The sequence below is a fragment of the Salvelinus alpinus genome, chromosome 1 (assembly GCF_045679555.1).
Source record: "Salvelinus alpinus chromosome 1, SLU_Salpinus.1, whole genome shotgun sequence".
In the NCBI taxonomy this organism is placed as follows: Eukaryota; Metazoa; Chordata; class Actinopteri; order Salmoniformes; family Salmonidae; genus Salvelinus; species Salvelinus alpinus.
Genome location: NC_092086.1, coordinates 57,964,487 through 57,981,892, shown reverse-complemented (window position 1 = coordinate 57,981,892; position 17,406 = coordinate 57,964,487). Strand labels below are relative to the sequence as shown.

The window sequence follows — 17,406 nt, the reverse complement described above, 5'->3', positions numbered from 1 at the left end:
AGGTACGGAGGTGCCGTTCCCCTCACAGCTCCGTAGGCAAGCACCATGGTCTTGTAGCGGATGCGAGCTTCAACTGGAAGCCAGTGGAGAGAGCGGAGGAGCGGGGTGACGTGAGAGAACTTGGGAAAGTTGAACACCAGACGGGCTGCGGCGTTCTGGATGAGTTGTAGGGGTTTAATGGCACAGGCAGGGAGCCCAGCCAACAGCGAGTTGCAGTAATCCAGACGGGAGATGACAAGTGCCTGGATTAGGACCTGCGCCGCTTCCTGCGTGAGGCAGGGTCGTACTCTGCGAATGTTGTAGAGCATGAACCTACAGGAACGGGTCACCGCCTTGATGTTAGTTGAGAACGACAGGGTGTTGTCCAGGATCACGCCAAGGTTCTTAGCACTCTGGGAGGAGGACACAATGGAGTTGTCAACCGTGATGGCGAGATCATGGAACGGGCAGTCCTTCCCCGGGAGGAAGAGCAGCTCCGTCTTGCCGAGGTTCAGCTTGAGGTGGTGATCCGTCATCCACACTGATATGTCTGCCAGACATGCAGAGATGCGATTCACCACCTGGTTTTATTCCCAGTATCTCACTTACGGTCGATGAGAAGCATCTTCTCCTTTACTTCGGAGTCCTTTGGTGGCTGTGGAGATCAATCATGGTTTTACAGCTGCGGATGCAGACTGGGCATGTGAAGGCTTGGTTGGAGGGGGCAGGAATAGCCCTGTTAGCATGCCTCTGCACGCTTTGCCTCCAGATGTTGTGTGCATTCGTCCTCCATACTCCTGATGCGCTCTCATTGTGCAATGGGCCAGAACGTTCGGCAGGTGGCTAGGTCCTCTATACTGGATGGATTGATCTTGCACCTCTTCAGAGGGGTTTTAATTCGGTCCTGCATCCGCTTCTTCTGACCAACAGCACAGCGTTGGCCTTCATGTGACCGTTGACCCCTTTCGGCGGCAGTCGGCCCTCTGGCATGCGGATGACATGACCAAGCCATCTTAGTTGGTGATTGTTTAAGGTGGACTGCATGCTACCACTTCCAGCCCATTTCAGTACCTCGGTGTGGGGTATTCTGTCCTGCCAGGTAACAAAGAGAATCTTCTGGAGGCACTTTATGTGGAAGGCCTCCCAGGGTTTTCATGTGCTAAGTGATCCATGCTTCCCAGCTGTTTAACAGGGTGAACACACACACACACACACACACACACACCGCTCTCTCCGCAAACAATTACACAAGAAGAACATGATCCTGCAATGAGTAGTCTTTCAATGTATATTTATATATTACGGCAATTAGTATCAACAAGAGAGAATGCCAAATTCATTCATATTATTTTTTACAGGTTTCTTATCTCTTACTCTTCATTTAAAAACATGGTAACGTCTAAAAAAAGGTAAAGATGGTAATTGTGTCAGAGTGGTTTGAAACAGGGTTGTTAGTGTTACTCGCTGGTATCAACAAGGACAGTGCTATTAGATCAATGATCGGAAGTCCTGAGAGGTGGGTGTGTGTGTGTGCATGCAGAAGTATCATAATACGGTATAACTTACAGTAGTAGATACTGGCCTTTTCTCAACATATTGCCTTTTAGTGACTTCCACTAAAGCAGTAATGGAGTGTTTCTCATCACATCTGACTAGCGGGAATATCGAGTCAGGAACTTCAATACAAATATTCAAGTTATCTCAATGAGTCCAGTTTAAAAACGGGGGTTACGTTTGGTCATAGAATGAGTGTTTGGTCATTGAACATGAGAAAATACATTTTAAAAACAAATATGGAATGATGGAGGGCGCTCAAGCAACATGAGTCGAAGTGCAACCCCCCTCAAAAAAATCTGAACATCATTGAACAGCTCCAAAGTACAAATATTCCAAGTCACATTACAAGCGGAGGTGGTGATTCCCAATGTTGGAGAGGACTGGCCTGAGCAAGGCCAGCACAGATCTGATTCTCATTAGGAGTTGTCTGGAATGCAATCTGATTTGTATATCAGTGATTATGCACAGCTCCTTGCTCAGCCCACTCCTCTTCAACGCGGGGATAGTCATGATAGTGGTCAAATCTTTCTCTGTGGTTATACTGTTGCACTTCATGTCCAGCCGCGTTCTTATTGGTCACCCTTGGAATATTTCTTGTTTCTCCCGTCGCTTTGGCTCTGTTGTGCTGCTCTGATAGACTCACGTGGCACCAGTGGGCGGGGCACCCTCTTCAGGAAGCCCCTCCTCCAAGATGTCCCTGACCTGGTCCAGAGTGTCAGCCTGACGGATCAACTCCAGCTTCACCTAGAAGAAAGAGAAGAAAGGGATGAAGGATGGAGGGAGAGTGAGAGAAGGGGGGGGGGGGAGAGGGGGAGGGGGTGGAGTAAGAGAAGAGAAAGTGAGAGAGAGAGAGAGTGAGAGACCATGAGGAAGGCTCATGGTCATTTGACTATGGACCAAAATTGAAAATGGAATCCAGCTGGACTGGTCCTAACTAACATAAACCAACTCAATGTGAATACACCCTGAGTGGACTGGTCCTGAATCAGTGTACTGTACCTGCAGTGACTGTGAAAGCTGGACAAAGTCCCTCTGCACCGTTTGGCTGGTGTCCACCTGAGAACGCATACTGATGATCTGGCTACGCAGCTCCAAACACTGTTGCTGGAGGGACGCCTGGGAGGGAGATAGAAAGGGAGTGAGAATGGTGAGGGTAAGAGAGAGAGCTACAGTAACATGTTAGTGTTCCCAAAGTAGGAAAGATAAATACACAAAAGGTATAACACGGACAGACGGACGCACGCATACCTCTATCCCTGGTCTCCCTGTACAGTACCTTGTCATGGGTGAGAGTCTTGCTGTCTCCCTGTAGGTGTGAGAGCGCCACCCTGAGGCCTTGTAGCTCGATGCGACAGGTCTGTAGCTCCAACTGCAGCTTCTCTTTCTGACACTGGACCCGCTCCATCTCGGTCTTCAGACTGGACAGCTGCACTGCAGAGGGCAAAGGTCAACAGGACTATTTTTACTGAACGCTTATTTATCAAGGAAGTCCCATTGAGGTCAGACGACCTATTTCACAAGGGAAAGACAATGGGCTTGTTGGAGCGGATACGTTTTGTCAAGTCACCGCCTTTCAAAATGCATTATGTGGATAACTGCATGAACCGCATGAAAAACCATGTGATCATGCGGTTTTTGATATAGTCTCCTTCAATTTCTGCAGTTGCTTTTCACCGATGGCACCATACAGCCATTGCCTGGCAACTGGTTGGCACTACTTGTCAACCAATCAGTGTTTTTGTTTGACCCACGCGGACACGACCAAAGACGTGACTGAAACAGGAACCAGCTTTGCCGCGACTCTAAAGCTACAGGGGATACAAATGAAAGTGATATTTGAGAACTCTAACAAATGCATTATACAATAGCTTCAGAAAGTATTCATATCTCTTGATTTATTACACATTTTGTTGTGTTACAGCCTGAAATCAAAATAGATTCTCACCCATTTACAAACAATACCACATAATGAAGAGGATAACTTTTTAATTAGGAAATATATAGAAAATTAAATACAGAAATATCTAATTTACATAAGTATTCACACCCGAGTCAATACATGTTAGAATCAATGTTGGCAGCGATAACAGCAGTGAGTCTTTCTGGGTAAGTCTCTAAGCTACGTGTCAAACTCATTCCACGGGGGGGCCCTAGTGTTTTCGCTCCTCCCTTGTACTTGATTGATGAATTAAGGTCACTAATTAGTAAGGAACTCCCCTCATCTGGTTGTCTAGGTCTTAATTGAAAGGATAAAACAAAGCCCTCCATGGAATGAGTTGACACCACTGCTCTAAGCACTTTGCACAGCTGGATTGTACAATATTTGCCCATTATGTCAAATTGTTTGTTGATCATTGTTAGGCAACCATTTTCAAGTCTTGCCATAGATTTTCAAGCAGATTTAAGTCATAACTGTAACTCAGCCATTCAGGAACATTCACTGTCTTCTTGGTAAGCAACTCCAGTGTAGATTTGGCCTCGTGTTTTAGGTTATTGTCCTGCTGAAAGTTGAATTCACTCCACGTGTCTGGTGGAATGCAGACTGAACCAGGTTTTCCTTTAGGATTTTGCCTGTGCTTAGCTCCATTCCATTTATTTTTTATCCTGAAAAATGTCCCAGTCTTTAACAATTACAAGCATACACATAACATGATGTAGCAAACACTATGCTTGAAAATATGGAGAGTGGTACTCAGTAATGTGTTCTATTGGATTTGCCCCAAACATAAGACTTTGTATTCAGGCCAAAAAGTGAATTGCTTTCCCACATATTTTTCAGTATTACTTTCGTGCCTTGATGCAAACAGGATGCATGTTTTTAATTTGTTTTATTCTGTACACTTCATTCTTTTAACTGTCAAATAGGTAACATGTGGGATTGTTTTAAGATGGTCATACCAAGGATAATTTAGATATTTCATTTAGAATTTTAGATATAAAGAATATATCTTATTTGATAAAATGAAGTGTCAAAGTGTCTGTCCAATATCTGAGAAAGATATGAAAGATCAGGAAATTTAAACAAAAACTTGGCACTAAACTGCTTCCATATATACCTCCATTAATATTTTTAACTGGTACCGGGCTTCAGACGAGTCTCGTGGGCGTCAAAACCACCAACATCTACAGTGCATTCGGAAAGTATTCAGACCCCTTGACTTTTTCCACATTGTTACGTTACAGCCTTATTCTAAAATTGATTAAATTGTTGTTTTTTCCCCCTATGATAAATCTATAAAACAATGACAAATGTCCTTGAGTAGCCCAGCCAGAGCCCGGACTTGAACCCGATCTAACATATCTGGAGAGACCTGAAAACAGCTGTGCAGCGACGCTCCCCTTCCAACCTGACAGAGCGTGAGAGGATCTGCAGAGAAGAATGGGATAAACTCCCCAAATAGAGGGGCACCAGGCTTGTAGCAACATACCCAAGAAGACTTGAGGCTGTAATCGCTGCCAAAGGTGCTTCAACAAAGTACTGAGTAAAGGGTTTGAATACTTATGTTCATCCATGTTAGAATAAGGCTGTAACGTAACAAAACGTGGAAAAAGTCAAGGGGTCTGAATACTTTTTGAATGCACTGTACGTGTTCGAGTGAGTCTCACCTTTGCATGGAGGGGTCATATTACTGTGTAGACCAAACTGATAGAACACAAGTCAGAAGTTGGCAGATTGGCGGTACCGACTTCATATGTGTCCTGTGGCGCTTGTGGGGGGTAGTAGAGCTAAAACGGAGAACACCATCATGTTCGTAAGTCTCATGTAGGCCAAACCGTTCTGATGCTACAAATGTTTTTGTGAGAAGACACATTTTCGGGATGTCTCATGGTCTGACAAACACCGCTGTAGCTCGGCCACCTTCCACTCCAGATGCGGAAGGCCGCCATTGGCAGATGCGATGGATTGAGATGCAGCCCATGCAAAGAAATTATCTCTCCAACCTAAACAGATGGATTTTGCTGAGAATGTTTTTTATTATGCTAACTAGATTTCCGCAGAGGTGCAGATATCGACTCTAGGGGGTTATTGAACACTTATTGCACAGAGTGAGTCCATGCAACTTATTATTGTTAAGCAAATTCTTACTCCTGAACTTATTTAGGCTTGCCATAACAAAGGGGTTGAATATTTATTGACTTTTGTGACCTGTTTCAAGAAGCTAGGCGCATGTCGCACGTCACTACTTCACATAGAGGCATTTTAACATTTAAAAAATATATACTTTTTTTTTTATCAAAATGGATTTTGGGGCAGAAATGCCTTCTGGAACATGTGAAATTTCATGTGCCTTAATAACAAACTTGCATGCCATCTGTAAATAAGAATACAATTGTTCAATTACTAGCCTAGTTGGTTTAGCCACAGAAAAAATACAGGAACCTTCCCGCTAGCCATGATTTGCTGAGATAGATGGGCTGGACATGCCAAGAGATGAGCTCAGATTGGTCTGCCATTGTAGCATGCTTCTGTCTATAATATAAGCTGCTCAGTAATGTGTGGATAATCCTTTCTACAGCAGCTTTTTTTGACAGATATCAGAAAGAACTGAAAAAGTGTTGCACTGCTTCCCTGAAGTTAATAGCGCTATCGACTAAGATCAGTGGGAAAAAGTTGTGATGGACTACTTTCTGGAGGACGATCGTGCCATGCTGACTCTCTCTGACTCTGAAAATGATCCGAGGTAGAGAAAATCCCTGATTTAGGTAAAAACATTTTAATTGAACCAGACTCAGTAATGTGTAGTCTTCTGATGACCATGATGGGGGAAGAAACGGCGATCAACAGTGTTGTTCTCACGTTGACCGAGCTTTGAAATCAGTGGAATGCCCGGTTGAAGCAGAGAGATGATTGCCAAATGCGGAGAGTCGAAACAGCTATTGTATAAAACACCTGTCTCCGGATTACATCTTCAAACTAAGGGCAACCATGGCATTCATGACAGAGGGAGAAGCATTCATCCATGTATATGGGTAAGAGTCTAGCTACATTTTCAGATATTATAAGTCTCTAATTTTGTCAGAAAGTGGTTTTCATTGCAAGTTAAAGTGTACCGTTAGCTAGATAGATGGCTGGCTAGCTAATGTTACATGTATGATCTGTGTAGTAACAATATTTGTATCTCAGAAAGCCATTTGCATTGTTAGTTATAGCCCAATGTCATTGAACCTAGTTGGTTATCTTTAGCTACTTGCAGAATCATACATGGTAGTATGAGTTGGGATCATCGTTTATTGTTTACCTAGCTAGCTACATGTCTAAACAAAAGACTCTCCTATGCAAGTAACCATTTCACTGTACCGTTTACAACTTCTGTATCCTGTGCATGTGACAAATAAACAGATTTTATTTGATATAGTGTGTGTTTACCAGAGATGGTAATGTGAAGAACAACATGACCTGCACCAAAGTCAGATTAGGATATAGACCAAAGACTAGATAAAGTGTATTTTTACTACTACTTTCACCACTTTTAATCTTGGAATCTTTGGTTGTTTACTACACTACCATATTCACTCGTTTTAGCACATGGCCTCACATGTGAATCCTTAAAGAAATGGGTGGGGCTAAGGCTTAAGCAGGTGTGAACGATGCTGAATGAGTGTAGACAAAGAAGAGCTCTCCAGGTGTACCAAAACATTCACGGGCCATTTTCTCAAACGTGGGGTTACTTTCCCATTGTTCCTGAACTGCAGTGTATGATATACCATGTTCTTGCTCTGAGTCTCTACTTTTATCCAACGTAAAAATAAAAAATAAAACAATTTAAAATGTTGCTACATAGGACCGAATCCAGGTGATACATTTAAGCTTTACATTTTGTATTCATTTGTACAAATTTCAAAATACCTAATTCCACTTTGACATTACAGGGTACTGCGTAGGCCAGTGAAAATAAATCAAAATTGTATACATTTTAAATTTAGGCTGTAACACAACAATATGTGGAAAAAGTAAAGGGGTGTGAATACTTTCTGAAGACACTTCAGGAAGTACGTTATGTTTTCAGTTTGTGAGTGTGTGATATTAGGGATAAAGAAAAGTTTATTTAGACCTTTCAGAAACATTTGCAGCTATGTTGACACTGCCATGTTGATCTGAGCTTTGCTGTTGGAAAACCACTACAGTGTCCGACTCCGACTACATTCGTTGACTTTCGTCTAAAGTTGGCTTCATTAGCCTAACTACTTGAACACACCCTATGAGTTTACTACGGTCAACGCCTGTTATCAACTGCCTGTGTGTAATGCATTACGGATTAATTCCTATGGCCCTCTATACCACACAATTTTCAAATTCTCTCGCGCACACACACCAATGTCCACTCACCTTGTAGAACTTCTGTTGCGGCAGTACCAGGGAAGAGAGAAAGAGAGAATGGTTAAAAACCAACATACAGCTGGCAGTTTCTATTACACTTATCAACACAAAGAAAGAAACAAAGACACAAAGAAAGAGCGAAGAAAAGGCAGATGAACAGACCGCTCTCCTCCACGCGGGTCTCCAGTTGTTCCTTTAGGTTGACGATCTCAATAAGCAGCCTCTCTTCACTGTGTGCCCCCTACAGGTGGGAGTACAGTAGTGCATACAGTAATAGTATGTTTTCTATGTATTTCAATGATTCTTGACTGTATGAATACACACACACACACACACACACACACACACACACACACACACACACACACACACACACACACACACACACACACACACACACACACACAAACTGTACCTGTAGTGTAGGACCAAGGGGTGTGTTGGCGTCCCCTGCCCCATCAGTCTCCTCGATCTCCTCCCCTTTCAGCCTGGACAGCTCGCTACACACCCTCCTCTGAGAGAGAGACAGCTCCGCCTGGGAACACAACACACACAAAACACCTCAAACACACACTACATGGACCTCATCCCCATCCTCCCTGGTTGGACCAGGTGCCTGTCACTCACCAGCCTACTATGGACGGCATTCTGTGATTGGTTGAAAGATTTCTGCAGCTCCTGTAGGAGGGCCTCTGAGGTCTGCACCTGAGACTGGAGAACTGAGACCTAACACACACACACACACACACACACACACAGTAACATTCAATTCCGTGGATAACTGACGCTTCTCAATATACAATATATGCCATGTGTGTAGAGGTGGGAGTACGTGTTTGTGTGTCTCAGTAGTCTGTGTGTCCAGCTCGCTCTCCAGCTCTGTCCTCTCGTCCCTCAGTCGACTCAGCTCTCCCTTCAGCTCCTCAACCTGCACATCAGACCACACCACATCAGACGCCATGAGTCCACATCAGACCACATCAGAGATAATGAGTACACACGTATATATGTTGGCGGATGAATGGCACGACAATGTCCCTCGGGATCTCGTCATGGTATCTCTGTGCATTCAAATGACCATCGATAAAATGCAAATGTGTTCGTTGTTAGTAGCTTATGCCTGCCCATACCATAACCCCACCACCACCACCACCATAGGGCACTCTGTTCACAACGTTGACATCAGTAAACCGCTTGCCCACACACCAAAAACTATGTCTGCCATCTGCACGGTACAGTTGAAACCAGGATTCAACCATGAAAAGCACACTTCTCCAGCGTGCCCGTAGTCATTGAAGGTGAGCATTTTCCCACTAAAGTCGGTTACGACGCCGAACTGCATTCAGGCAAAGACCTTGGTGAGGACGACGAGCAAGCAGATGAGCTTCCCGAAGACGGTTTCAGACAGTTTGTGCTGAAATTCTTAGTTTGTGCAAACCTACAGCTTCATCAGCTGTCCGGGTGGCTTGTCTCAGACAACCCCTCAGGTGAAGTTGGATATGGAGGTCCTGGCCTGGCGTGGTTACACGTGGTCTGCGGTTGTGAGGCCGGTTGGACGTACTGCCAAATTCTCTAAAACGACGTTGGAGGCAGCTTATGGTAGAGAAATTAACATTCAATTCTCTGGCAACAGCTCTGGTGGACATTCTTGCAGTCAGTATGCCAATTGCACGCTCCCTCAAAACTTGAGACATCTGTGACATTGTGTTGTGTGACAACTGCACATTTTAGAGTGACCTTTTATTGTCCCCAGCACCTGTGTAATGATCATGCTGTTTAATCAGCTTCTTAAATATGCCACACCTGTCAGGTGGATGGATTATCTTGGCAAAGGAGAAATGCTCACTAACAGGGATGTAAACAAATGTGTGCACAACATTCGAGAGAAAAAAGCTTTTTGTGTGTATGAAACATTTCTGGGATCTTTTACTTCAGCTCATGAAACATGGGACCAACACTTTACATGTTGCGTTTATATTTTTGTTCAGTAGAAGTCCTAGTTGGAGTGTGTTTTTGTGGCTAGTGCTCACTTGTTTGCTTAGTGAATTGATGTCAACGTGTGTGTGTTCACCTGTGTGTTAAGCGAATCCCATTCGGTGTGTGTGATCAGACGGTGGCCGGGCGGGGGCAGGTAGATGGCCTCGGGCACCAGGGTTCCCGTGGAGACCAGGGAGGCAGTGTCTTCCTGGGGGGGTGGGCGGCGTGGCAGTGAGGGCGTGTCCAAGGAGAAGGAGGAGAAAGAAGCGAAGTCACAGTTCTGGGAGAAATAGCCCTCCAGCCCCGCCCCTTCACCCTCCCCTGGTCCCTCCCCCGGCCCCTCAGCCTCCGCTGGTTGGCTATCCCATCCGTCCGTTCCTGGTTCTCTGAGGGTATTGGTGGGAGAGTCTGTCGACTGGCTCTCGGACTGCATAGCTCCTGCCTCCAACCTGTCCTTCTTTACACTGCCCTGAGAGAGAGAGAGAGAGAGAGAGGTCAGAGACAAGGAAATAGGTTTAGTAACATTGAGGTGAACACACACACACCTGAGACTGCACACTGGCTCTCCTCCACTGGGCACGCTCAGACTGCAGAGTAGATATTCTAGCCTCATACTGAGAAGCCGTCTCTGAGAATAGAAGAGAGAGAAATGAGATGATGACAGACAATAACAGGCCATCTAGGTGGGTCCTACACATTATCTGCGTCCCAAATGACACCCTATTCCCTATCTAGTGCAATACTTTTGACCATAGCCCCCATTGGGAATGCATGATGAATAGAAGGCATGGAGCGACCTTTCTCACATCTATACAATGGTAGGGAAACACTGGTATGTATAAAAGGTGTCTTCCACCTCTGACTGCATCTCCTGGTCACACTGTGCATATCTCTCTCTCTCTGACCTCTGAGGGCCTCCTGAAGAGACTGCATCTCCTGGTCACACTGTTTCTGCAGCTCTCCCAGTTCCTCCTGTTTGCTCAGTTCGCAGATCGTCGCCACACCCTGCCAGTGCTCCAGCTGCGCTCGGCAACCTGCTAGCTGGGCATGCAAGATTTCCATTGCATCTGACAAGCAGAAAAATTGAGAGAACATAAGATATCTGTTTATGGTGAATATAGGACAATACAAGGTTGTGAATAGAGTTCAACACTGACTTCAATGTATCTTATGAGCTGTATAAAGCATGATCATGCAAGCAATTGCACTGAGTCCTACTACACAGGCGATCCCTTCCGATGTCAATAACATTACAAAACACCACATGCCTAGCAATTCATGAATATAATAATAAACCTGTTGACAATCGAACTGACAGATAACATTGTTTTGTCTGTGTCAGTGGAGACACGGCAATCCTTGGCACACACCTGCCATAGCTTCTAATTAGGTTGACTGACGTCTCCACAAAATCGTAATTATTATGGCTAAACCCCCGCCTATTTCTCTAATTAAAATCAGATTTTATACCTAACTACACTGCTAAACTTATGCCTAACTAGCCTTAAATTAAGACCAAAAAATATATTTTCGTTTATTTATTTTTACGATATAGCCAATTTTGACTTGGTGGCAGTAACAGAAAGGTCAACCGAGTTCACTTAGCAAGTGACAGCTCTAGCAATAGCAACATTTTGTAAATTTTCAGTGATCTGTAGCTACATTCCGCAATGCACACGCATTTGTGAGATTTGGTTATCACGAAGGGTTAGTTAGCTAGCAATCAAGCTAGCCTAGCTAAAACACTTGTTGATGGCTAATTTAGCTAAGTGACATTCTTACCAGTGTCGTCATTCTGAGATTTCTCCAACGGTTCCATTATCAATCATTTGTGTCGGTTCTGTAATGGCACCAAATGTCTTAGTCGTGAAAATAATATACTGTATGTGGGTTGGGTTGGTGTGAAAGCTCAAGGCAGGACTTATTCACTACTGGTCAACTTCAGGAAATAACTTTCCCCGGTTTAAGCCTACGGATATTACGTAAACATCCTTCCTAATGCCGACGACTGCATAGAATTTTCCCTTATTCTTCCCAGTTCCAACTACTGTATTGTCATGGGATGAGCGAATGATATGTGAAAAGACATACAGTACTACACCAGTCAAAAGTTAGGACACACCTACTCATTCAATGGGTTTTCTTTATTTTACTATTTTCTACATTGTTGAATAATAGTGAAGACATCAACACTATGAAATAACACATATGGAATCATGTAGTAACCAAAAAAAAAAAAAAAACGTTCAATAAATAAATAATAATAATAAATAAATTATTCAAAGGAGCCACCCTTTGCCTTGATGACAGCTTTGCACCCTCTTGGCATTCTCTCAATCAGCTTAACCTGGAATGCTTTTCCAACAGTACTGAAGAAGTTCCCACGTATGCTGAGCACTTGTTGGTTGCTTTTCCTGCTTTTCCAACTCATCCCAAACCATCTCAATTGAGTCTGATGCAGCTCATCTGATGCAGCTCTCCATCCCTCTCCTTCTTGGTTAAATAGTCCTTACACAGCCTGGAGGTGTGTTGGGTCATTGTTCTGTTGAAAAGAAAATGATAGTCCCACTAAGAACAAACCAGATGGGATGGCGTATTTCTGCAGAATGCTGTGTTAGCCATGTTGGTTAAGTGTGCCTTGAATTCTAAATAAATCACCTCCTCCATAGTTCACGGTGGAAACCACACACGCGGAGATCATCCGTTTGCCTACTCTGCATCTCACAAAGACACAACGGTTGGAACCAAACATCTCACATTTGGACTCATCAGACCAAAGGACAGATTTCCACCGGTCTAATGTCCATTGCTCATGTTTCTTGGCACAAGCAAGTCTCTTCTTATTATTGGTGACTTTGAAGTCCTGATTCACGCAGTCTCCTCTGAACAGTTGACATTGAGATGTGTTTGTTACTTGAACTCTATGAAGCATTTATTTGGGCTGCAATTTCTGAGGCTGGTAACTGTAATAAACTTATCCTCTGCAGCAGAGGTAACTCTGGGTCTTCCTGTGGCAGTCCTCATGAGAGCCAGTTTCATCATAGTGCTTGATGGATCTTGCAACTACACTTGAAGAAACTTTCAAAGTTCTTGACATTTTCCGGATTGACTGACCTTCATGTCTTAAAGTAATGATGGACTGTCATTTCTCTTTGATTATTTGAGCTGTTCTTGCCATAATATGGACTTGGTTTTTTACCAAATAGGGCTATCTTCTGTATACACCCCTACCTTGTCACAACACAACTGATTGGCTCAAACGCATTAAAAAGGAAAGAAATTCCACAAATTTACTTTTAACAAGGCACACCCGTTAATTGAAATGCATTCCAGGTGACTGCCTCAGGAAGCTGGTTGAGAGAACACCAAGAGTGTGCAAAGCTGTCATCAGGCAAAGGGTGGCTACTTTGAAGAATCTCAAATATAAAATATATTTTGATTTGTTTAATACTTTGTTACTACATGATTTCATATGTGTTATTTCATAGTTTTGATGTCTTCACTATTATTCTACAATGCAGAAAATAGTAAAAAATAAAGAAAAACCCTGGAATGAGTAGGTGTGTCCAAACTTTTGACTGGTACTGTACATTAGAGTAAAATTACGGTTTTCATCTGGTACTTTCCTTCAGTGACCCAAGGAATATTAAATATTCCAAATCAATTATATTTGGTTCTCTGAGCTTGACACCATTAAGCATAAAATAAGAAAAATGTGACCTGTATTCGTTTTTATATAGGCACAATATGTGCCAGAAATGTAATGATTTTTCTTTTGGGATAACCAGAAATGTGCCTATTTTTCCAAGAAGGACCATAGTAATTGTATCAGATATTATCACAGAATAAAGAGTTTATAAACAGTGGCTATTAAGGTGTCTTCACCTGCTCTTCTCTTTCTGGTGGTTTAGCTGTCGATCAAAGTTTTGTTTACAATATTTCATGGTATTGTGTCCCAAAAAAATATATACAGTGGGGAGAACAAGTATTTGATACACTGCCGATTTTGCAGGTTTTCCTACTTACAAAGCATGTAGAGGTCTGTAATTTTTATCATAGGTACACTTCAACTATGAGAGACGGAATCTAAAACAAAAATCCAGAAAATCACATTGTATGATTTTTAAGTAATTAATTTGCATTTTATTGCATGACATAAGTATTTGATACATCAGAAAAGCAGAACTTAATATTTGGTACAGAAACCTTTGTTTGCAATTACAGAGATCATACGTTTCCTGTAGTTCTTGACTAGGTTTGCACACACTGCAGCAGGGATTTTGGCCCACTCCTCCCTACAGATCTTCTCCAGATCCTTCAGGTTTCGGGGCTGTCGCTGGGCAATACGGACTTTCAGCTCCCTCCAAAGATTTTCTATTGGGTTCAGGTCTGGAGACTGGCTAGGCCACTCCAGGACCTTGAGATGCTTCTTACGGAGCCACTCCTTAGTTGCCATGGCTGTGTGCTTCGTGTCGTTGTCATGCTGGAAGACCCAGCCACGACCCATCTTCAATGCTCTTACTGAGGGAAGGAGGTTGTTGGCCAAGATCTCGCGATACATGGCCCCATCCATCCTCCCCTCAATACGGTGCAGTCGTCCTGTCCCCTTTGCAGAAAAGCATCCCCAAAGAATGATGTTTCCACCTCCATGCTTCACGGTTGGGATGGTGTTCTTGGGGTTGTACTCATACTTCTTCTTCCTCCAAACACGGCGAGTGGAGTTAGACCAAAAAGCTCTATTTTTGTCTCATCAGACCACATGACCTACTCCCATTCCGACCTCTGGATCATCCAGATGGTCATTGGCAAACTTCAGACAGGCCTGGACATGCACTGGCTTAAGCAGGGGGACCTTGCGTGCGCTGCAGGATTTTAATCCATGACGGCGTAGTGTGTTACTAATGGTTTTCTTTGAGACTGTGGTCCCAGCTCTCTTCAGGTCATTGACCAGGTCCTGCCGTGTAGTTCTGGGCTGATCCCTCACCTTCCTCATGATCATTGATGCCCCACGAGGTGAAATCTTGCATGGAGCCCCAGACCGAGGGTGATTGACCGTCATCTTGAACTTCTTCCATTTTCTAATAATTGCGCCAACAGTTGTTTCCTTCTCACCAAGCTGCTTGCCTATTGTCCTGTAGCCCATCCCAGCCTTGTGCAGGTCTACAATTTTATCCCTGATGTCCTTACACAGCTCTCTGGTCTTGGCCATTGTGGAGAGGTTGGAATCTGTTTGATTGTGTGTGGACAGGTGTCTTTTATACAGGTAACGAGTTCAAACAGGTGCAGTTAATACAGGTAATGAGTGGAGAACAGGAGGGCTTCTTAAAGAAAAACTAACAGGTCTGTGAGAGCCGGAATTCTTACTGGTTGGTAGGTGATCAAATACTTATGTCATGCAATAAAATGCAAATTAATTATTTAAAAATCATACAATGTGATTTTCTGGATTTTTGTTTTAGATTCCGTCTCTCACAGTTGAAGTGTACCTATGATAAAAATTACAGACCTCTACATGCTTTGTAAGTAGGAAAACCTGCAAAATCGGCAGTGTATCAAATACTTGTTCTCCCCACTGTATGTGAATACTGAATCTGCTATGATGAGAAGGCAACAGCCAACATACCAATAAACTTATTTCAATACATGTTATGTTCAATGTCCAGCAATGCAATACGGTATGAAATTACATATTAACATCAACAGTGTGTTTTCTATCTTCTTTTAAAATGTTAAAAAAAGATTATTCTCCACCCATTTAGAGAAACTGTTTATCCACTGTCTCTTTGCAGTACAACCAATACATATAAACACTTCCTGAATAGCTCTGAGCCATAAAAGGGCATTATAATGTCAAATAGTAGAAATGAGTATTTCCTGAATAGCAAAACGTATTCAGTGATACTGTACTAATGCATTTTGAAAAGTCCATTATACAAGTCCCTCACTTCAGTCAATCTCTTCAATGGTTGGGCCTTGGGAGCTGGCACCAGAACTGGACCATGCCTGATTTCCACAGCTACCTATAGGCATCCCTCCTTGCTGGTATAGCTTGGTAATGATAGGCTAGCACACTTTCTCCAGCTCCTTCAGCTGAAGCTCCTACTCCTCTTTGTCGTCCTCCAACCAGAAAATGGCCTGGATGCACCTGTCCACCACTTTCTTCTTGACCTCCTCGCTGATATTGCCTTTCACGTTGTCGTCCTCAACGCTGCTCTTCATATTGAAGGTGTACGACTCCAGGGAGTTCTTGGATGCTATTTTCACCCTCTGTGCATCGTCCTCAGCTTTGTATTTGTCGGCATCATGCAACATCCTCTCAATGTCCTCTTCGCTGAGCCGCCCCTTGTCGTTGGGGATGGTGATCTTGTTCTCTTTGCCCTTGTCTACTGCTGATACGTTCAGACTGCCATTGAATGACATCGCGATGTCAAAGGTCACCTCAAGCTGAGGGATTCCTCGTGGGGCAGGGGGGATTCCAGAGAGCTCAAACCAAATATTCTAACAAACTATAATGTTATAGCTAAGGCTTTGTCTACACAATCAAAATTGCATACTTTTTTGATTTCTATGAAGCCTATAGCCCAATTGTTCCAGCCATTTATGAAAATAATGAAAGTTACTTACAGTTTGTGAATGTAGAAGTCTCGTTGAAAGGTATAGGGCAGTAGCTTAAGGTCGCTCTTCTCTTTACTTACTTTCTTCTCTCTTTAGTGTTCTCATTGAGTCGATGTTTGTAACTGAATGAATTAATATCATCCCTTTTGATTCCTCGACATTTCTCAACTCTCTGACTACACTGTAGAGCTCTGCTACCCGGCCCGAGCCTGTACAGCGCAGTACAGTCATATCTGACTAAAACCATAACATGGTGTCAGAAGTGCTTAAATATCCATCAAATAAAAAACAGGAGAGATTATTTTACAGAAAATAATAATGTTCCTTGAGTTTGTCGGAGTTTAGAGTGACGAAAAGTAGCTCAGCTAACTACTCTCTCGTCTCATTATTGAACAGAGCAGCCCAAGCGGAGCCGACGTTGCTATGGATACTCACAGACCCAGAGCTGCCATAAGCAGAGTGTATGCAGAGTAAGCAGCGTGCAGGGAGCGAGTGAGACAGAGAGGAGCAGCTAATTGATTCACTAATGGAGTAAGTTATTTCTGATATCGGGTTTCGGGCAGGGCCGGGCCTTAAATTTGGCAGAAGCATTCGGACCTGGGTAGGGCAAGGCCTGAACGTTGCGGACATGGGTAGGGTTCGGCTTAAAATTCATGCAACTGCAGGGCTCTACTATACTGACCAATGAGAGCGCAGCTTCCTGTGCAGTGGTCTTTCGGTTACAGAAGCACGGAGACCTGTCCAGAATTACTTGTGGAAGAATATTTGTGCCATGAACTTTGACAAATTAATAATTTACTACTATAAACTGGGGGGTTCGAGCCCTGAATGCTGATTGGCTGAAAGCCATGTTCTATCAGACTGTATACCTAATTACATTGGTAAACTGTTTATAATAGCAATAATAGCAATAACGCACCTCAGGGGTTTGTGGGAGATTGCCAATATACCACAGATAG

The 17,406-nt window shown here is 43.4% G+C and overlaps 1 protein-coding gene and 1 pseudogene across 1 annotated transcript; both read right to left on the bottom strand.

The window, feature by feature from the left end:
- Positions 1-1,253: 1,253 nt before the first annotated feature.
- Positions 1,254-11,785, bottom strand: rabep2 (rabaptin, RAB GTPase binding effector protein 2). The gene is made up of 12 exons (XM_071349380.1): positions 11,615-11,785; positions 10,738-10,899; positions 10,378-10,460; positions 9,927-10,301; positions 8,688-8,783; positions 8,483-8,581; positions 8,271-8,390; positions 8,018-8,096; positions 7,865-7,876; positions 2,813-2,967; positions 2,536-2,652; positions 1,254-2,280 (listed from the first exon to the last, which is right to left on the bottom strand). Exons 1-12 carry the CDS (start codon positions 11,649-11,651, stop codon positions 2,176-2,178), a joined length of 1,440 nt encoding a protein of 479 aa, XP_071205481.1. The 5' UTR covers positions 11,652-11,785; the 3' UTR covers positions 1,254-2,175.
- Positions 11,786-15,778: 3,993 nt separating this feature from the next.
- Positions 15,779-17,406, bottom strand: part of LOC139563306 (heat shock 70 kDa protein-like) — a 33,199-nt pseudogene continuing 31,571 nt past the window's right edge.

Excerpts from the sequence above, each read along its gene's own strand:
- rabep2 (XM_071349380.1), bottom strand. The coding sequence starts at position 11,651 with ATGGAACCGTTGGAGAAATCTCAGAATGACGACACTG. Across the intron at positions 10,461-10,737 it reads TCTTCAGGAGGCCCTCAGAG|AGACGGCTTCTCAGTATGAG; the intron begins GTCAGAGAGAGA and ends TTCTATTCTCAG. Across the intron at positions 8,784-9,926 it reads GGGATTCGCTTAACACACAG|GTTGAGGAGCTGAAGGGAGA; the intron begins GTGAACACACAC and ends TCTGATGTGCAG.